Below are 19566 nucleotides of genomic sequence, written 5' to 3' on the forward strand. Positions count from 1 at the left end.
CACTAACCCTGCGGGTGATCCCTGGTGGTAAGAGGCAGATGGCCCCCGTGCAGGCTGGGACCGAACAGCCTGGGACGCAGAGTCCCAGAAAGCGGCACAGATTTTCCTGGACCGGGTCCTCCGTTTGGCGGCGTCACAGTGATGAAAAGGCAGAGAGGTCAAAAGAGTTAGAACGTTCTAAGCCCTAAATCCATCTTGTGCCCCGTGAGAATATCTGCTCTATTAAGAATTTACCTTGTGAAATGTTCCTGAATCCGCTGTTCGCGAGATGGGACATGCCATCTATTATTAACTTGCTGCGGATGACATTCTGGGACAAGGATGGGCAGTGGCTGGGCTGGGTGCCGCGACGGGGCTCGGCTGCCTGGGGCCAGCCTGGCGCGCAGGTGTCCCGAGAATGAGGACAGCCGACAGGGTCAGGGATCACACGTGTGCTCGGAGTCTGCAGTCGTGAGCCGCGTCCCTTAGGAACCTGGTCAACTGAGGAGCCTCCAGAAGTTAATAGGTGCTGCCTGCTTAGCAGAGAACCAGCTTACGTCTCCAACTGGTGGGCTCACTTGGGGGCCTCACCTTTTAGTTGGATCTCTTGAGGTCACACTTACGCAGCTGAGTGCTATAACCTAGTAGAGGCAAAATAGCATTTCAGAGAGCGGAGAGGCCTGCCCTACTCAGTCTTCACAAGACAAGGTCGTGTTCTAGAAGGACCCACCCCTCACCTCCCCAGCCGTAAGTCTGAGTGCCCTGCTTCCCTGGCTCTGTTGCACTCTGCCCAAGGACCTCCAGACTGGCGGGAACCTCTTTGGAGAGCTGCAAACAGGAGGTGGCTTCAGGCAGGGCAGGGTGGCCTAGATCTCCAGGTGCAGGACTCAGGGCTCAGATGCGGATACTTGCTCCCCCTGCCCCCGTGTGACACCTTCTTCTCTCCGACTGTTATCTGTTGATGTACAACAAACCACCCCACAGTTTCAGATTCTGGGGCTCGGCGGTGTTAGCAGGTCTCAGCAGCTCTTCCGTTGGCCGTGACTGGGATGGCTCTCCGGTCATCAGACAGCTGTCCCGTGGGAGTGGCCGCTCCAGGAGATAAGCTCTCTTCCGTGGGCCGTTGGTGCTGGGTGTTGATGGGGCCCCGTGTGGCCCAAGAGCCAGCCTGGGCTTCTTCACGTGGTGAAGGGCCCTGCCCTGGGGACGAGGGCAGAAGGCTACAGGCCTGCTTGAGACTGGGGCTGGGAGCTGGCCCTGTGTCACTTCTGCTTGCTTCTCCTGGCTGTATGGAGGCACGGTCCAGCTTGGGTTCAAGGTCGGGGGAAATAGATTACTCCTCTTCATAGTGAATTGCAGAGAATTTGTGGCAGTTTATTTATTTAAACAATTATTGAATTTGAGTGTAGTTGACATGTAGGCATTTTCCTGCTAGGGTTTTCTCCCCCGGCGGCCGTGACACTGGGTCCTTTCACTGGACTGTTGCTCCCTCATCGGTTTTTTTCCTTTTTTAGTTTTCAGTTGTAAATTACACATGAAATTGACCACTTTAGCAATTTTTGGTGGACAGTTCTGTGGCGTTCGGTGAACTCGCACGGTCAGACAGCTGTCCCCACCCGCTAGCCACAGAACTCTTCCTCTTGCAAAACTGAAGCTCTTTCCCCTTCAGATAGCTCGCCTCCCCCAGCCCCTGGCGGCCTCCGTGCTCCAGCTAGTCTCTGTGACCTCATTCATCGATTTTTCAAAATTCAGTGGACATGTATCATAATCCAGGCTCTGTCAGATGTTCTGCTTAAGACTCAGAAGCGAGTAGACACTTCTGCCCTCGACACACTGTCCAGTGAGTGTTTGGCTTCCTTCGGTGGCAGAACTCACGCAGGAGAAAAGCTTTCGCACACATTCCTTCTGTCGTTTTCCCCGTTCCCATAACACTTAGGCACACACGTGTTGGGAGATACAAGCTCGGCAGACGTTCAGTGTGGGCCAGCTGCCTGCCCAGCTCTCCCTCTGCTCTGACTCCTGAGCCCCCGATAGATCAGCTGAGGCCAGGGAATGCCTGACCCAAGGTCATGACTGTTGGCAGAACCTAGAATGCCAGGGATTTGGGGGTCATTGGCCGATTATTGTACTTCTCTGGGGATCCTTCCTTTCGGCCAGCCGGCGGTGGTCCCACTGGCAGAGCCTGAGACGGCCCTGTGCTGGGAACCTGAGAGCCCCCGAGGGTTCTGTAACAGCCGTTCTCCCCCTTCTCTGAACCCTGCTTCGTCTGCCATCCCATCCTCCCCACCTGGGTCACCTGCCCGGTGCTGCTGTTTCTCTGCTGTCTTCCATCCTGGAAGGGAGGCTTAGCTGGGTGGGAGTGGGGGTCATGTATCAGCTTGGCGGGTAAGCTGGTGGTGGTGGGTGCCGTGGGGCCCCACTCTGGATTCCTCTCTCATGCTGCTGATGTTTTGAGAGGAAAAAACTCAGCGTTTGGAATGCTCCAGAGAAGGAGGCGGGGAGCAGAGAGAATTCTTGACATTCCCCGGGGGGTCTGGGCTGGGGAATGTAGAGATGTCTGCAGAAGCAGGTCAGGCCCTGGCGCTCGCTGGGTCACTGGGCTCTAGGGACACCTCCCCACCCGCAACTGTGCCTCCCCTTTCCCTGCCCCTGCCCGGGCTGTCTGGCTTCCTGGCTTCTTCCTGTCCATCTTGGTGCCCCTCCCAGTGTACACTGCCTCTTTGGGGATGGAAGCTGGCTGGTGGGGATCCGCTCCTTGATTCCTTTCATATCACAAGGTCTCTGGGGGCTGATACAGACCATTCCCAGAGCAGGGAGTCCTTCTAGCCCCTTCCAGCTTCTTCCTTGGGAAGAAGAGTCAGCACTTAGGGGCCTTTGTGCTGAATGTTTGAGATCAGAGAACGATGTCACAGCTCCTGTGTGCTGTGTCCTGGGTCAGGCATTGGCACACACGTGGCATTGCTCCAGGCCTGGGGGTCAGTGTTGCCGTTCCTGCTGTGGGTTGGATTCTGGCAGGGGCCAAGGAAGAGAGTAACAGCAGGTAGCTTGAATCAATGGAGAGAGAGTGGAGCTCGGGTCTGCCTGGCTTGCCGGAGGCTCCTGCCTGGGCGGGACAGAAGGGCATTCCATCGGGATGTTCTGTGCTTAGGGGAGGCCCTGGCTTCCAAGCTACAGCTTGGCTGTCCCTCCTGGCTGCTGGCAAGAGTTGGAGACTCACGGCCACACAGAGCTGCCTCGTGCCCCCATCACAGCCTAACTCCTGGGCTGCTTGCTGTCTCCAGGCCTTCCTCACCAAGACACCCCCACCAATTTCTGCCCAGCAGTCAGCTCTCCCTCCTCCTTGCCTCCAGCACCATACTGTCCCTAGCTCTCCTTCCTGAGACCCAGAGCTGATCCTTGTGGCGCCCTGACCTTTATCCTGGGTCTCCGTGTCTGGAGTGATGTGTCCCTTCCCTCAGCCCAGCAGCCCCAGCCCTTTGCCTCTGGCCCCTGCTATGTCCTATACCCCTCAGCCCCTGTCCCTCGGGCACTGTGCTCCCCTGCCTCAGTGCCTTTGCTCGGCCCCCATTGCAACTATTTGAAGGTCCAACCTGTCCCCCAGACCCGCGGCACTCAGGTGCTTACGCACTTCCCCACCATAGTAGTGGTGAGCGGCTCCCCTACTCTCATCTGTGGTGAGCATTTTTGGTGCCTTCCCCCCGTGTGAGCCTCCCCACAACCCCCCTCTACAGACAAGGTAATCAAGGCACAAAGTGAGGGGTGTGGACTAGGCATCCAGGCCCGCGTGCATAACGTGTGTTGTAGCTCGCACGCTGCCTCTTTGGTGACAACGCGGCGTTACTGTTGTCCTTGTGAGAGGACAAGGCCCTGGAGGGGAGAGGCCATGCTTTGTCCCCGAACCTTACAACCTCAGCACCTGGGGCCTCTGTGCACCCACCACCCGCTGGGCCTCCGTGGGGTTTTCCCCAGGCTCACTCTGCCCGACATAGGGGCCCCGTGGACCGGAGCGGGAGTCGTCCACGCGTTTGGAGGTCCCCTAGCTCCCTGGGAAAAGTAGAGGGGAATGTTCTTCAGCCCCTAGTCCAAGCCTGTGCTTTGGGATTTGGGGCGGGGAGTCCACTGGGCCCAGCCGCCCCTGCTCGCCTGGAGGGTCTGACAATTCCCAGTGTCCGGGTGGCCGCATCATGCGTCTTTCCTGTCCGGCTGTCACTTCTGCTGGTTTCGTGATTCTACCAGTTTTGTGTATCTTCCCCTTCTCTTCCTTCTTTGGAGGAGGAGGTGGGGAGATTAGATGCTACATCGTTTGTGGGTTTATTCCGATGTGCGCCAGTAAACTATTATATTTCCTGACGATTCTGCAGGCTTTGTCTCAACAATTTAGATCTGCCGGAGGCTGCCAAGCCAAACAGTTAGTTTTGGCTGCGTGTGTTCCCCCTTTACTGAAATATTACACATTCCTCTCCAGTGAGTGGGGTATAAAAATAGATGCTGGGCTCAGTTGTGGTCTTGCTGTTTTTAGAACGGACGTGGCCAGCTGAGACCCAGGTCCCCACATGGGGTGACTGACGCCCAGTCCCGGCTTGGCGGGACGAAATCCTCCCGCGCGTCCTCCCTGGGGCTTCAGCGAGGGCCGGGGGGTGTGGGGGATGGGCTGCTCCCCACCATGTCCCATCTCAGGGATCACGGGAGCCCGCAATGTCGGATCCCCCCCAGCCCAGCTTCCTGTCCCTATCCGGGGCGGCCGAGCTGGAGTCGTTGACCCCCTTGCTGCTTCTCACACACAGCGTCCTTCCGCGGGGCCCCGGCTCGGGGTCGCTCAGTGCGGAGGGGCTGGACCTGGCACCACCTCCTTTCCCAAGAGCGCTTCAGCCTTTTTTCCAGAAATAAGAAAGTGGGATCTGGAACTTGGTTGTCTCTCTGCTCTGCGGAGCTCATCACAGGGACCAGAAGTGCGGCCCCCCCAACGCGCCCCCCCCCCCGTTAGACCTGTGGGTTTCACAAGGCCTGGCTGTCCCCATCCCTCTCACTGATCTATTCCAGAGACAGAAGGGCACCCCTGACACCGTCTCTCAGGACCAGTGGTACGGTGTGACCTTCAAGGACATGGTGGAAGGCGAGGGGGACAGAGTCCCTACTGTCCCAGAACCGCAGGCTCTGGGAGAGGCCACAGGACAGGGCAGTGGCTCGGCCGTGATACTTTCAGGGAGGTTTGCAGCCCTGACTCCGGGGCCTGACACTGGGCGCTCAAAAGAGGGCCATCCCCCGGCTCTGCTGTTCTGGCATAGACCCCCTGCAGCGCTGGACAGCAGGCACCACACCCCTGCCCCTGGTGAGCACAGGAGGGCATGGGAGGAGCCAGAGCCTGGAGGGGACCCACTGGCAATGTTGTTGATGCCCCACATGGGACTGAGGAGAAGAGCAAAGTAGCTGTGTTTACTGAGCACTTACTGTACCCCAGGTGCTTGTCTAAGGCGCAGACCTTGAGGGGCATCTGCTTGTTAATCTTCCTGGCCGTCTGGCAAGGCAAGGATGGTTATTTTCCTTTCTTTACTAAAAAGGAGAAAGCCCAGATTCAGGGTTAGGGAGTTGGTGGGTGGTTTTGCCGTTTGGTTGTCTGGCAGCTGGGGGAAGTGCGGCAGGCCAGAGCAGCCCTGGAGCCCTGGTCTGGGGGAGCAGGGGAGTGGCCAGCAGGGAGGAGCCTGGGAGGGGTGAGTCGCAGAAGGGAAAAGCAGCAACACCTTTGAAACGGCCTGAATTGGAAGGTGCCCCTTGCCTATGACCTGCCCGACAGCATGTCTTTGAAGATGAGTCTGGAAGCGCTTTTCCCTCTGGCTTGGAGATGGGTCAGCAGCGAACCCCCCGGGGCAGGAGGAGCGATCTAGAGCGGGGCGCAGGCCTGGGAGGAGCGGCCTTGTTCTCCCCCAGACCCTGTTCCTGCTCCGGGTTCTCTATAGAGTTCCTGGAGTTTTGGAGCCAAGTGAGATGAGATCCAGATACAGGGAAGGTCCTTTGCTCCTTTCCTCTTCCCTGCCCTGTCCTTTCCCAGCAGGTGTGTGTTTGAAATACAAACACGGAACCCTTTCCGCCTTCCTGGTGAAGATCCAGCTCCAGCACCGCTGATCAGGCAGGACTGTCTCTTAGGAGAGTGTAGTCCTGTTTTCTTTGCAAAATTAAAAACGATGTATACCCAGGAAAAAAGGCTTTGAATCAAAGATGCTAGAACTTTAAAAAATATATATATTTATTTATTTGACAGACCGAGATCACAAGTAGACAGAGAGGCAGGCAGAGAGGAAGAAGCACGCTCCCTGCAGCGCAGGGAGCCCGATGCGGGGCTCGATCCCAGGACCCTGAGATCATGACCTGAGCCGAAGGCAGAGGCTTTAACCCACTGAGCCACCCAGGCACCCTGATGCTAGAAATTTTTTTTTTTTTTAAAAGATTATTTATTTATTTATTTGAGAGAGAGAGACAGTGAGAGAGAGCATGAGCGAGGAGAAGGTCAGAGAGCGAAGCAGACTCCCCATGGAGCTGGGAGCCCGATGTGGGACTCGATCCCCGGGACTCCAGGATCACGCCCTGAGCCGAAGGCAGTCGTCCAACCAACTGAGCCACCCAGGCGTCCCCTAGAAATTTTTTTAATCTCTAAGTTATTTTCCCCATTTCACCCCAAAGCCCTGAAACCAAGCAGCCACTACTGTCAGGATAGTCGTGTCCTCTGACCAGACGACACTGTCCCCTGAGGAGGGCCACATGGCCTCCAACTGCCCGAGGAACATGGCACAGCCTCTGTCGTTTCGTTCTGTTCAAGGCTGTCGCATCCTGCCAGTGCCTCCAGGGGACCCTACCAATGGTGGCCCGAAGCGGTCTGGGGACCAGTGGGACCCCTCCTCTCCGCAGCGTCCCTGGCTCGGTCCATGGCTGCCCTCCACGTACACAAGGGCTCAGCCCAGCCTTCCAGAGGCTTCTGAGCAGAGATCCCACTGGAGAAATTGCTGATCCTAAAAAAGCCTGGGGCGTGATGAAATGCTCAGTTTTAAGCGCCTTCCTTACATTGCAATTTCCAGATCAAAGTCATCTCTGCTCTAAGCCTTGGTCTCCACTTCCGAGGTATCTTTAGCAACTTGCTTATTTAAAGAAAGCATCATCTCTTTGCCCACAGTCTCCCTGTATTCTGTTGTGGCATTTGGAAATATACAGAGTACTGAGTGGCTCATTCAGAAACAGTCCTTTCAAAATCAAATTAGATCATTAGCGTACTTACCCAAATCCGGCCCTGTACAGGACGTCCTGACGTTTATGTGGATGTCGTCCCTGGTGGCCAGTGGCTGTTATGCATGGCCCGATGCCCGGCGCAGCTTCAGGCCTGGGATCGCTGGATCCAGGTGGAAATCCAGCTGCATCTCACGGGCTAGTGACCCAGGACCGTCTGCTCAGATTGCTCCGGATCTCCATTTGCTCATTTGTAAGAGGGAACATTTTTTTAAAAACCCGGCCCAGCAGCTAGGGAAAGTGCCCGATGCGTGAGCTGCACTCAGGGGGGCCATGATCGGCGGAGCTGGGGCTGTGATGGCTTCTCCCTGGGGTTCTCTTTACTGCAGCGAGCCGCCTGTGCCCCGCACATCATCCTTCTCTGGAAAAGCAACAGTTTCATCCTTCTCTGACAAACACGTCTGTGCCCATCGGTGAGAGTCGGGGCGAATGCTCTGTGTAAAACCCAGGGACGGATTACGTCTTACAGTCGTAAAGAACCAGGTTTTGTGTATTAAGTTAGCACAGCGTTTAAATGAGACAGTAACTGAAAATACAGTCTTGCTATATCGCTGGCGGTGGTAGAAATTGGGGCAGGTCTGGAAAACAGATCAGCTGGTGTGCATCTCGAACCATAAAAAGGAAAGGTCTTAAACCTTCTGGATTTTGATATTTCACATCTGGAAAGGTATCTGAAGAAATGAGTTCTGCACAGGAAGAGCTATATGCATGGAGATGGTCGCACCTTAATTAGAACGGCGTGACCCCGAGATCATGACCTGAGCCGAAATCAAGGGTCAGATGCTCAACTGACTATGCCACTGAGGCGTGCCTACAGTGCCCCAGATTATAGGCATAACAGAATCCCAACCTCTTGAAATGAAAACAGCAACACAAAAACACGAAAGATAGGGGTTACAGAAGAAGGGAAGCTTATGAACGACTTCTTTTCTAATTCCCAAGCTCTTTGTATTGTAGTTTTACTACTTTTATTTAAAAAAGAAGAAGAAGGGGTGCCTAGGTGCCTCAGTTGGTTAGGCAACTGCCTTAGGCTCAGGTCCTGATCTCAGGATCCTGGGTTCGAGTCCCACATGGGGCTCATTGCTCAGCAGGGAGCAGCCTGCTTCTCCCTCTGCCCCTCCCTCTGCTTGTGTGCACACACGCTCTCTCTCTGTCAGATAGCATCTTAGAAAACTAAAAAAGAAGAAGAAGGGGGTCTCAGGGAGAAGTAGGGAGAGGAAGGTTCAAGGTGGTTTGTAGAAATGTAGAAGCTCATTGCTCGCTGTGCAGAGCCTGGGAGAACGCGCTCCCCGGCCTGTGTGGCTGAGTGTGTGGCTGAGCCGTCCCTCTCCCTCCCGGTGGGTTCTCCACAGCATCGTGCCTGCTTTGCTGGAGGTCAGTGCTGAGCAGCCTTGGACGGAGCAAAGCGTTTCTGGGACACTAGAGCATGGTGTGTGCCCTGCGCAGTCTCCAGCGGGTGACGGCCTCGGGCTTCAGGCCCAGGGTCAAGGTCGTAGCTGCAGAGCAGTGCTGAGTGGGGGCGTCTCTCCCAAGAGCCCTCCGTGTGACCCACGTTTTCGCTCGTCCAGTGCTGCCGTGACGGCATAGATGTGGGGTGGGGGTGTGTGTTAAACAGCACACATTGATTTGCCCCAGTCGTGCAGGATGGAAGGTCGGGTTCCCAGCTGGCAGACAGCCTCCTGCCCACTGTGTGCTTGGATGGTGGGAAGGAGACCATTGCTCTTGGGCCTCTCACAAGGACACTAACCCCATCGTGGCGCCCTCATGGTCGTGGCCCGATCCCCTCCCAGAGGCCCCACCTCCTCCTCCATCTCACTTTGGGTGTTAGGGCTTCCACGCGTGAGTTCAAGGGCCGCCCAGACGCGCTGTCTGTGGCAGCCAGCATGTCCGGCAGGGGCGGGTGGGGCGGGTCCCCGCGCTGTTTCCTCCAGGAAAGCAGGCTTGGGCTCTGTTGGTTTCTTTCAGCCGTGTCCGCCAACCACCACCCTACGTGGGGAGCCACGGGTGCCGGGGCTGGGTGCCCACTGCGGGGCCGGGGTGCGCTGAGCCGTGCACCTTCTTCCTCACCTTCCAGGGAGGGCGGTCACCCCCAGACAGCCCATCCTCTGGAAGGTGCTGGAAGCACTCTCGAGGAGACGAGCAGGTGCTCTGCTCACCAGGCAGAGGCCAGGGTCCTCGGTGAGTCAGTCTGCGCCGTCGGTGGCCTGGAGTGTGGCAGGGCTGTGGTGTCCACGCTTCTTCCGGGGTGGGTGTGCGGACCGCCGTCCTGAAGATCAGCCCTCAGGACAGAAGGATGCAGCTGGCAGACAGATGACAAGCCGTGTCACCGTGGTTGGGTGGGCGGAGGTGGGAGCCATGCGCCCGTTGCCGTGGATTTTAAGGTTTGTGCGGTTTTCCCCTCTGTGTCCCCGCTGTAGAGTCAGATGGAGTTCAGCGTCTGTTCCTTATCCATCCAAGAGCCGGCCAGCGGCACAGCCAGCGAGGCAAGACAGCTGTCGAAAGCGTCCCAGGGCTCGCAGGCCCTCCGGTCCTCCCAGGGCGGCAAGTCCTCCAGCCTGGATGCCCTGGGTCCTGCCCGGAAGGAGGAGGAAGCTTCCTTCTGGAAGATCAATGCGGAGCGGTCCCGGGGAGAGGGGCCCGAGGCTGAGTTCCAGTCGCTGACGCCCAGCCAGATCAAGTCCATGGAGAAAGGTGAGAAGGTCCTGCCTGCCTGTTACCGGCAGGATCCCGCTCTGAAGGACAGGGAGGCCAAGGGGGAGAGGCCCAGCAATGTCCGCCAGGAGCAGCGCGTCTTTCCGTGTGTCAGCGTCGAGCATGAGAGACCCCAGCCTGTCCAGGCCTGCGCCAGCACCGGGAAGGAAGCCGTCCCGTCCGAGCCCGTAGGGAAGCCGCCCTCTCCTGAGGACCAGCAGGACGTCGTGGAGGATGTGGAGGATGGGCTGTTTTCGGAACCCATGCCGACTCAGGTGGGCGGCCCCTCCTCCAGGAGTGACCCAGGGAGACCTCCCACAAGATGGGTGGACCACGGATGGGCTCACTTTCTTCTTCTTCTTCTTCCCTTTCTTTCTCCTGCCTATTCCTTATGGGGACTTCGGGGATCAGGAGAGCTGGGCTGTTACTCACCTCAGTGACTGGCTTACAAACAAGAAAACACATCTCATGGGTCTGTTCTGGTGCCTGTTACATGTAGATGTCGCAGATGCCCGCTGCCCTTCCCCCGGTGTGTGAGGGCAGGTAAGGGAGGGCCGGCTGTGGGCTGTGAGCACAGGAGCTCGCAGGGAGACGGCAGTCAGTGTGGGAGGGGTTTGGATGCCCACTCCGCTGACGGGTCCATAAAGTTGCACTGAGGTGATGGGGAGGAAGGGACCGGCAGATGGCCCAAAGCGGACATGGAGCAAGCAGATGGGACCGCCGAGCCTCCACCAAGAGCGACCGTGCTCCATCCATCTCAACAGACTCTGGCTTCAGGGAGTGATAGCAGCTGCTTATTTTCAGACAGGATAGTCTTACATGTCCAGGGCAGAATCCTAAGAAAGGAGTACTTTTTGAGGGGAGGGAAAAGAAAGATCTGAGAGGTTTGCTGGGTGAGGAGGAATGTGTCCTGGAGAAAAGGACGGTGCGGGAGAATAGGGTGAGCGGCTTCTGAGTGATTTCCCTTTTCTCATGGGAGCCCTGACCATTCTCTGTACCCGCTGGTCTGCCCTGCTTGAGAGATTGAAGAGAAAACGCAATATTTGGTTATGAATTGAAATAGAGCCAGTGTTAGAGGATTGCACAAAAACAAAAAAAATAAGACCAACCCAAAGTCATCCTATTTCAGAGTGAGGCCTTGGTTTTGAGGCATTAGGAGGAGCAAAGCAGTAGTTTGGATGCGTGCATGTCTGAGAACCGTTTCTGGGGGACATTCGTGGGTTGTTCTTGCACCTGGGTGAGAACATAAGCGAGGTCTGTGTCCCGTCCATCTGAGACACAGCAGCCCTGTGCGGAGCGTTCGTGCTGCTGTCACGCAGATGTGTCCTGGGTGGGTGGGCGTGCTTGCGGAGTCCCGCGGTGGGGAGGGGAGGAGGGATGGGAAGGGCCACCTGCTCACAAACGAGGATGGCCTGGGGGAGGAAAAGAGGGATCTTGAGGTTTGAGTCTCGATTTTGGAGGCTGGGGGAGTTACCTGTTGGCAAGGCAGGCAGGCAGCCTTGGGGGTGCCCCTCATCCCCCACACTCCTCTCTGTACCTTGCTGGTTTTCTCCATGTGAGCACCATCCGGACTTTTCGGCGCTCTCTCGCTCTCTCTTTTTTTTTCCTTTTAGCACATATTTAGAAAAATGTGTATTGTAGTATGTTGAATATACAGAGTCTAAAATGTGCCATGTTGAGTAGACAGCCCTGCGGTATTAGGTGTGTTCACAGGGTCATACGGTCATTGTCACCGTCCATCACAGAACTCTGTACCCATTAAACAACTCCCCGTCCCCCCCACCCCACCCCTCGCAGCCGCCATTCTGCTTGATATTTCTGTGAATTTAACACTCTTAGTATCTCATCTAAGTAGAATCCTACAGTTTCCATCTTTCTGGGTCTGGCTTATCTCGCTCGGCGTAATATTCTCAGGGTCCGTCCACGTGGTGGCATGGGGTAAGATTTCCTTCCTTTTTGAGGCTGAATAACTCCGCAGTATGGACTGACCACACTTTGTTTATCCTCCATCTGGGGTCGGCCTCGTGCGTGGCTGGCTTCCACCCCTCGGCTGCTGTGAACCATGCTGGCGTGAGCATGGCTGGACACACATCTGTTCGAGTCCCTGCCTTCCGTCCTTGGGGACAGGCCGCCGGATCACGTGGTGATTCTGTGTCTTTCTGAGGAACCGCCATGTTGTTTCCAACAGGGGCGGCGCCATTTTCCTTCCCTCAGCAGCGCGTGACAGGGCCCTTTCTCCACATCCTGCCGACACGGGTTTTCTCTCTACTTTGAACATGGCCATCCGCACGGCCGGGAGACGATACTTCTAGGCCTTGTCGTGGTTTCTCTTTGCCTGTCCCCAGTGGGTGGTGATGTTGACTCTCTTTTCCTGTTGTTTTTGGGCCACTTGTATATCTTCTTCGAACACATGTCTGTTCGGATCTCTTGTCTGGTTTTAACAGTTGAGTTTTGTGTTGTCGAGCTGTGGTCATTGTCTGGGAGCTCGTGGAAGGGGGTTCCAGGCTTCAGGCGCTTCCACCCCTCCCAGCAGATGACCTCCTGAAGAAGGGGAGCCCTGTGACAGGAGCTCCGTCTGGCCCCATCAGCGGCCCCTCAGCTTTCCAGCCTGTCCTCCTCGGTGTATCCACCATCTTAAGCCAGTGCTCTGGGTGCCTCCCTGTCCTTCCCGTGATGCCCGCCCCCCCGCCCCGTGTCTTTGCTCTCTTCTGGGTCTCTAATCTTTCTGCCCACCTGCTCCTTCTTACAGACCTGCCAGGCTGGCTGCTGTGCCTCCCTGGTGATCTTTCTCTGATTCTTGGCACCTGGGTCTTCTCTGAAGGAAGTTTTTATTTAAATACCCAAGAGTCCTAATTGTAAAGAGACGCAGGGAGGTGTGCGTAGGGGGAGTGGGCAGTCGGAGACGGCACATGAAATCCTTGTAGAGAACAGATTTCTGGGTGCAAAGCACAGAGAAATGCCAACCTCATTGAAGATACTAGTAGAAAGCAGAGAGAGGACCATTTGCCTGAATTCTTTTGGGTTTTTCCATCTTGGCTCCCTCTGCATCAGTGTCACACGCAGCCACACCAGGCCCGAGAAAAGATGCGAGGGAACTTGCTTTAGTCAGTTGGTGTCATTGTCTCCACCAAAGCGTCTTTGCTCTTTGCCAGCTCCGTGGAGGGCGGGCGTCCGAGCGTCCTTCCCGCAGGCTGATGCCCACCAGGTGGACGCGTGCGCTCGTGTGAGAGCATCGGGAAGATTTTGTCACTTGTTCGCTTATTCCACGATGACTGCCTGTCCCTGCCTGTCCGTGCACAACAGAAAAGATACATTGTTCTCCTAAGCTGCTTGCAGACTTGCCCCGGGGACAGAGCGGGGAAAGCACTGGATTCTGGCAGAGTGTGGCTCCCATTGAAGTTTCTTTCATTTTCTGGTTCCAAGCACTGAGGCAAATTGAGGTCAGGGAGCTCCGACATGGAAGGGAGCGATTTCATTTGGGTCAATTTAAATGAGATGCTGTTTTTAGATTATGTATAACTAAAAAAAAAAAAAGAAAAAAAGAAAAGAAACTTGTGTCTTACTTTGGTGTTCATGTCCCTTCCACAGGTCACCTCAAGTAATGTTGTCTTGAAGACAGGATTCGATTTTCTGGACAACTGGTAAAATGTATTAGACCAAAATAATAATAATAATAATAAAATCAAGAACCCCTGGAGTGTTTTTCCAAAGCGGTGTGGTGGAGGAGGATAAAATGGGCAATATTTCCCTTTGTATTTTCCTGGTTTCTGTACACTTTTTTCTTAATCATTTGGAAACTGGTAAATATTGCCTTGTCCAGATTTCCAGATTTTTCTCTTTTTGGTAAGGCCAGATATATATGCTATTTTCAATGATTTGATAACAGAAGTTTTGCATTTGGAATTTTTAAAGACTGTTAGGGAATTCCGTTGATCTTCCATTCCCAGTTCCACCCAATTCCCCCCACCCCAGAGAAAACGGTTTCTCATTGTGTCACAAAAATCGTGAAAGCGATTTCCCTCTTTTTCTCCTTTAGTCTCTCCCCGTTTTATTAATTGGGTGGACTTTGGTTGGGTGGCTATTGGTGATATCCTCAGTAGTGGCATCAGCACGCCGGCTGTGACCACGGAAGGATGACCCCGCCACTGCCCCCAGTCCCCACCCAACGTCCCCAGCCATCCAGGGCCACCTGAAGCCACGCTTGTCGGATCGTGTGCCATCTCCACCCTCACGGCGTTGCCAGGAAACAGACTGTTGGCACACGGCAGAGATGCTCTTTCGTTCGCCCTGATAGCTATTCAAACCATTCATAGCTGTTTAAGAAGAGCTGCATGTTTAAAAGTTTTGTATTGACTTTTCATTATTTTGTATCTAGGTTTAGATGTTGTAGGGCTACCACTTTTCTGGGGTGTGTACTGGTTTCTTTCTGGAAGCTCTTTGCTACTCACGTGGCCTGTGGATGTCCCCTGTCTCGGGCGTCTGCAGGGGTAAGGGCGGACAGCAGGTGTTAGAGGATGGACTCTTCTGAGTAGGTGTGTTAGAACCTTCCAGCATGAGACTGGCGGGCCAGTGGACGTCTTCATCCCAAGGACTGGTCATACTCCCTGGACGATCTCCCTCTGCATTCCTGACCACCATCCGAAGTGAACAGTCAAGTTTCTGCAGCGCCCGCAGCGCCCCCTGGAGACCTGTGTGGTCATAGCAATGGCATCTCTTGGAGCGAGACTTTTTGTGACCCGCTGCTGCGCAGGTGTCGTGGCAGCTCCCAGGCTGCCCAGGGGAGCAAGGTGGCCCATGCCCCGGAGGTGGGTGGGACAGGGCGAGGAGGAGTGTGGGCCTTACCCTGGGAAGCCTATGCCCTGACCCGTGGCCCTGAGCTGCAGGAGCCTGCGGGACGCACCCGAGTGCGATCTACACATGGCCTCTCACTGTGTTCTCCTCACCCGAAGCCTTAACCCCTGCGAGTCCAGCCAGTGAGCACCTAGTTTCAGTATCAAAGTGTGTCTTTTTAAAAATGCATTTCTGTTTCGTATGACCTCCTTAAGTGATTTCCAGAATATCTTATCTGGCTCCAAGGTAAAGCCCATGGCAACTTACCCTGCCCCCCCCCCAGGAATGTTTCTGCCAAAGTTGTGGCCCAGCCAACTTTTGATTTGATTTCTGCCAATTGGATTATGTCCTTAAACTTCATTTGGGCCCTTAGGGTTGTGGATATGACCTTCTTGCTTTGGTGACTGTGTTATGGCAAATAGAGGTTCTTTTGTACCATTTAAGAATAGTGAAACATGCCAGGGAAAGAAGGTTTCTAGCATGGTGGGGAGGGAAAAGGGAAACTCCAGCTGACACAGCACGGCAGCGTGCCCGCCCCTCAGGTTAGCTGCTGAGTCTCGGAGCCTGGCTCGCCATCTGCCTCCACTTCCAGCCTGGAGGACATTGGACTGTCTCAGAACCCGTGCTTGAAAACGGTTTCTTAAACGAGAGATGGACAGGTGTGCGTTGGTATCCCTGGTGTAGCAGGGGGAACTGAACTACATCCAGGAACAATCAGCCCAAGATGAGCTGTCTGTTCTCTGAGGAGATGGTTCTCATTAATTGCTGATTTTCACATAAAGCCCAATTATTCCTTTCAAGTTGGACCCTGGAAGCTGAGGGGGTTCGGGGATGGTAGAAAATCTCTGCCTCCCCAGGTGCCACCTGGGAGCCTCTGCTCAGAGCTATTCAGTTAATCTTGTTTCTACAGAATCTTAAGTTTTGTAAGAGACGGCCTCCTGAGATGAAAGGTAAAGTCAAAACTTGGGAAATCCTCGAGTGGTGTTGCTTGGCCCTGCTCTCAGAGGTCAGGGACTGAGAAGGAGGCGTGAAGGCCTAGAGGACACAGGCTAGTGGGTGTCTGAGATGGTTCCTGCCCACCGAGGAACTGTGTTCGGTGTGTCCAAGTACTATGGACAAATGAAGCTCTTAAGTTTGCCATCCGCCCCCCAACATGTATCAGAGTAGGGTTTTTAGAACCAGGAGTTTATATTTATTATTTTAAAAATACACACTTTTCAGCTAAAGCCTGTATTTGGTGTTGGGTGTCCCCCCCCCCCGCACCCCCATTCGGTGCATCTGGGATTCAGCTCAAGGATTTAGTGTCTTGCTTTGGGTGACCATTCCTGACCCCCAGAAAGTCAGAAACTAGTTTCAGTTCCTTCACTTGGGGGTCCCTACCCTGCTCTCTGGGTTTGGGAGTGCTGCCTGCTGGGGACGGCTGCAAGCCGCACCCCACGGGGATGTCAGACCCGCCTCCCTTTCTTTGTTACATGTTTTCAAAAACAATTGAAACATTCTTACTGACGACTTGTAACTTGGTTGTATTTTATATTAATAGCCTTTAATAAAGCCATTTAAAATATGTTAGGTGTGTTTATTTGGGGCCTCTACTGGAGCTGGGAAGCCTGTCAGGATGCTGTTCAGCACAGAGGAGAAGGATTTGTGCTAGTTAAGTGAGTGTCAAACCTCTTCCGGGGACTAGTTAAGCACCTCTTCCGGGGACTAGTTAAGCAAGTGTGAGACTTCTTTGGGGAGACTGCTGTGCGCAGGCCTGATTCAACACCCCCTGCAGGGTGGTGGGAGGTGGTGCCCCCCCTCCCATGCACAGGGATGGGATGATCCTGGAGGGCACCTCTACAGCCGTCAGGTGACCTGGAAGCCATGGCATGTCTTCCTAGAGACCAGCTTATCGCATCTAGGGACTGACTCAGAGCAGATGCAATCTCCCTGAAAGCTTTCACCTTGAGTCTGATTTAAGTGGATTTTTCTTGGAAGAAGTGCAAGCTTAAGTGTGGTCGGTCAGTCCTGTTCCATCCATTAAAGTGCAGGAGATAAGTTACCAACGACAGATGGAAGGGAATTTTTAGATGTCAATTTTCCATATCAAAAAAGCTTTTGGGGTGCCTGGGTGGCTCAGTGGGTTAAAGCCTCTGCCTTCGGCTCAGGTTATGATCCCAGAGTCCTGGGATCGAGCCCCGCATTGGGCTTTCTGCTCAGCGGGGAGCCTGCTTCCTCCTCTCTCTCTGCCTGCCTCTCTGCCTCCTTGTGATCTCTGTCTGTCAAATAAATAAAATCTTAAAAAAAAAAAAAAAAGCTTTTAAAACTAATACCTCTTAGGAAAATGGTGGTTAGGCTGACGGACTCCTAACTTCTCAGCCTGCGCTGTGGGGCCTTGCTGTCTCAGGCACCGAAGAGTCCTGGAGGAGCAAGCGATGGTGCTTGCTAACTTGCTGGGGTGCAGTGGTTGTCATGAAGGTTCCAAGACCACAAACATTTGGGTTATTGTATCGACATGTTATGAGAGGAGGCGAGTAGCTCCCGAGCTCAGAGGGTTGACAACTTGCGGCCGCTTAGTATGTGCTACAAACACACACACGTATCTGTATGCGTAAAGTTTCTGTGCAAGAAGGAGCCATTGACCTAGAGGCAAAATCTACCTGGTGCATTATGTAGGCAGGAAGGAAGATGTTGAGTCTGGGGGGACAAGGATATCCTGAGTTACGGGGTGGGGGGTATTCATGGTGCTTTTCTAGCATTTTCTCTGGTCTGATCCTCGGCTCATAGGCAATTTTCTAATACACTTACCAGCCTCCGGGGTGCTTTGATACCAACAGGGAAACACCCTTAGGAGGGTATTGTGATTCGGAATTCCAATTGAAGTCAGGCGAAAAGCAAGTGAGTTCTGGATATATGATCAATTTTATTTATTTATTTATTATTTTTGTACAATCAGTTTTAAACATTTAGAGCGGCAGTACTGACTAGAAACTTAAATAGAAAAATACCAACTAGGGGCCGCCTGGGTGGCTCAGTAGGTAAAGCGTCCACCTTCAGCTCAGGTTATGATCCCAGGGTCCTGGGATCAAGCCCCGCATCGGGCTCCCTGCTCAGTGGGGAGCCTACTTCTCCCTCTTCTGCTCCCTGCTTGTGGGTGTGCTCTTTCTCTGTCAAATAAATAAATAAAATCTTAAAAAAAAAAGTACTGATTAGATGGTGTCGACAAGAAATGCACTTTAATACAAAGTCACAGGTTAAAAGAGACCAGTTCCTAATGGTAATAAAGTATCAAGGAATCAACTTCTATAGGTATACAAAAACTTCTTTAAAGAAAAATTAGGGACACCCAGGTGGCTCAGTCAGGGAAGCATCTATGTTTGGCTCAGGTCATGATCTCTGGGGTCCAGGGATGGAGCCCTGAGTCTGGCTCCCCCCTCAGTGGGGAGTCTGCTTCTCCCTCTGCCTGCCGCTCCCACCACTCATGCTCTCTGTTTCTCTCTCTAACAAATAAATCCTAAAAAAAAAAAAAACAAAAAACAAGAAAACAAAACAAAACCCTGTGAAAAGGAAATAGAAGATTGTGAAGATGCTAATTTCCCCCAAATCATTTTATAAAGTTGGTGCAATGTTAACAAAAATCACAGTGGGTATTTTGAGAAATTGACAAATTTACATTGAATTGTAGGTGGGGAAGTAAAGTTTACTGAAATATAAGGGGGATCGCTCTGTCAGTTACCAGAACAAACATGTTAGAAGGCCAAAGAAACGCAGTTTGTTTGTATTGGTACGGGGATGGGTGATCAGATCAGTGAATTAGGGTGGGGGGCTCAGGGACAAACCCACGAGCACACGAGGACTCAGTGTATAATCCCAGTGGCACCACACACTGGCCGTGGGGAGAGAGAGGCACCCCAGGGAGAGATGTAGGAACGGATTCCTGCCCAACGCTACACGGAAGATGGGCTCCATTTGGATTCAAGACCAAATGATGAAAGGTAAAAGTGTAAAGGAATAGAGGGAAATAGCTCGTGACCCAGACTGAGGAAGGACTTCTTGAGTCTAATTCATAAAGCAAAATATTGATGAATCTCATACATGGACATTGAGGATTTCTGTCGGTAAAGCGCGCCATGGAGAGAGTTAATTTACTGAGAGGACGGGAAGAGATCACTGCTAGGTCAGTTTCAATAAAGAAGTATCCGGAAGATACGCGATGGCATTTCTGCAGACCAAGAGGCCAGCAACCCCAACAGAGAAGTAACATGAGAGAAAATCTTTAAAAACTTTCGAACATGGAAAGGTAATCAGGGGGGAAAAAAGTGAGCTGGCTAGTGCCAAGTGTTGGCAGAAATGCGGTAGAGCAGCGGGTCTCGGCTGGAGCTGATTTTGCCGCCCTGGGGGCAGTTGGTAGTGTTGGGAGATGTTTGTTACCAGCACAACTAAGGAAGGGTATACTGTTGGCTTCTAGAGGGTAGAGGCCAGTGGTGCTGCCAAACCTCTTACATGCACAGGACAGCCCCTCACAACATAGAATCATTTGGCTCAAAATGCCCATAGTGCCAGGTTTTCCCTGGGTTAGGGAAACTGTACAGCCCTTGCGTCCAGAGTAAGCTGGCCCTCTTTTGCCACCTGCATGCATCTGGTGTGAGCCCATGATTCCCCTCCAGGATGCATGTCTCAGGGAAATTCGCACATAGGCACTTAAGGGAACATGTCTGGGGCTCTTCGTTGCGGAGGCGTCTGTGGAGTTGGAGGCAAGGTGGATGTCTGTCATTTGGAAGAAGGCTAGATAAAATCTGATGGGGCACTTAAAAG

General features: G+C 53.6%; 1 protein-coding gene across 2 annotated transcripts in view; it reads left to right on the top strand.

Annotated features, from left to right (window-relative positions):
• Window positions 1–16336, top strand: part of C2H1orf198 (chromosome 2 C1orf198 homolog) — a 31610-nt gene extending 15274 nt beyond the window's left edge. For both annotated transcript variants that reach the window (XM_044239382.1, XM_044239383.1), the window contains exons 3-4: window positions 9669–10217; window positions 13531–16336. In XM_044239382.1, coding sequence (XP_044095317.1) covers window positions 9669–10217; window positions 13531–13587 — 606 coding nt within the window. In that variant the 3' untranslated portion in view covers window positions 13588–16336. The remainder of the gene's footprint in view (window positions 1–9668; window positions 10218–13530) is intronic.
• The last annotated feature ends 3230 nt before the right edge of the window (window positions 16337–19566 follow it).

Source organism: Neovison vison, chromosome 2 (genome assembly GCF_020171115.1).
Source record: "Neovison vison isolate M4711 chromosome 2, ASM_NN_V1, whole genome shotgun sequence".
Lineage (NCBI taxonomy): Eukaryota > Metazoa > Chordata > Mammalia > Carnivora > Mustelidae > Neogale > Neogale vison.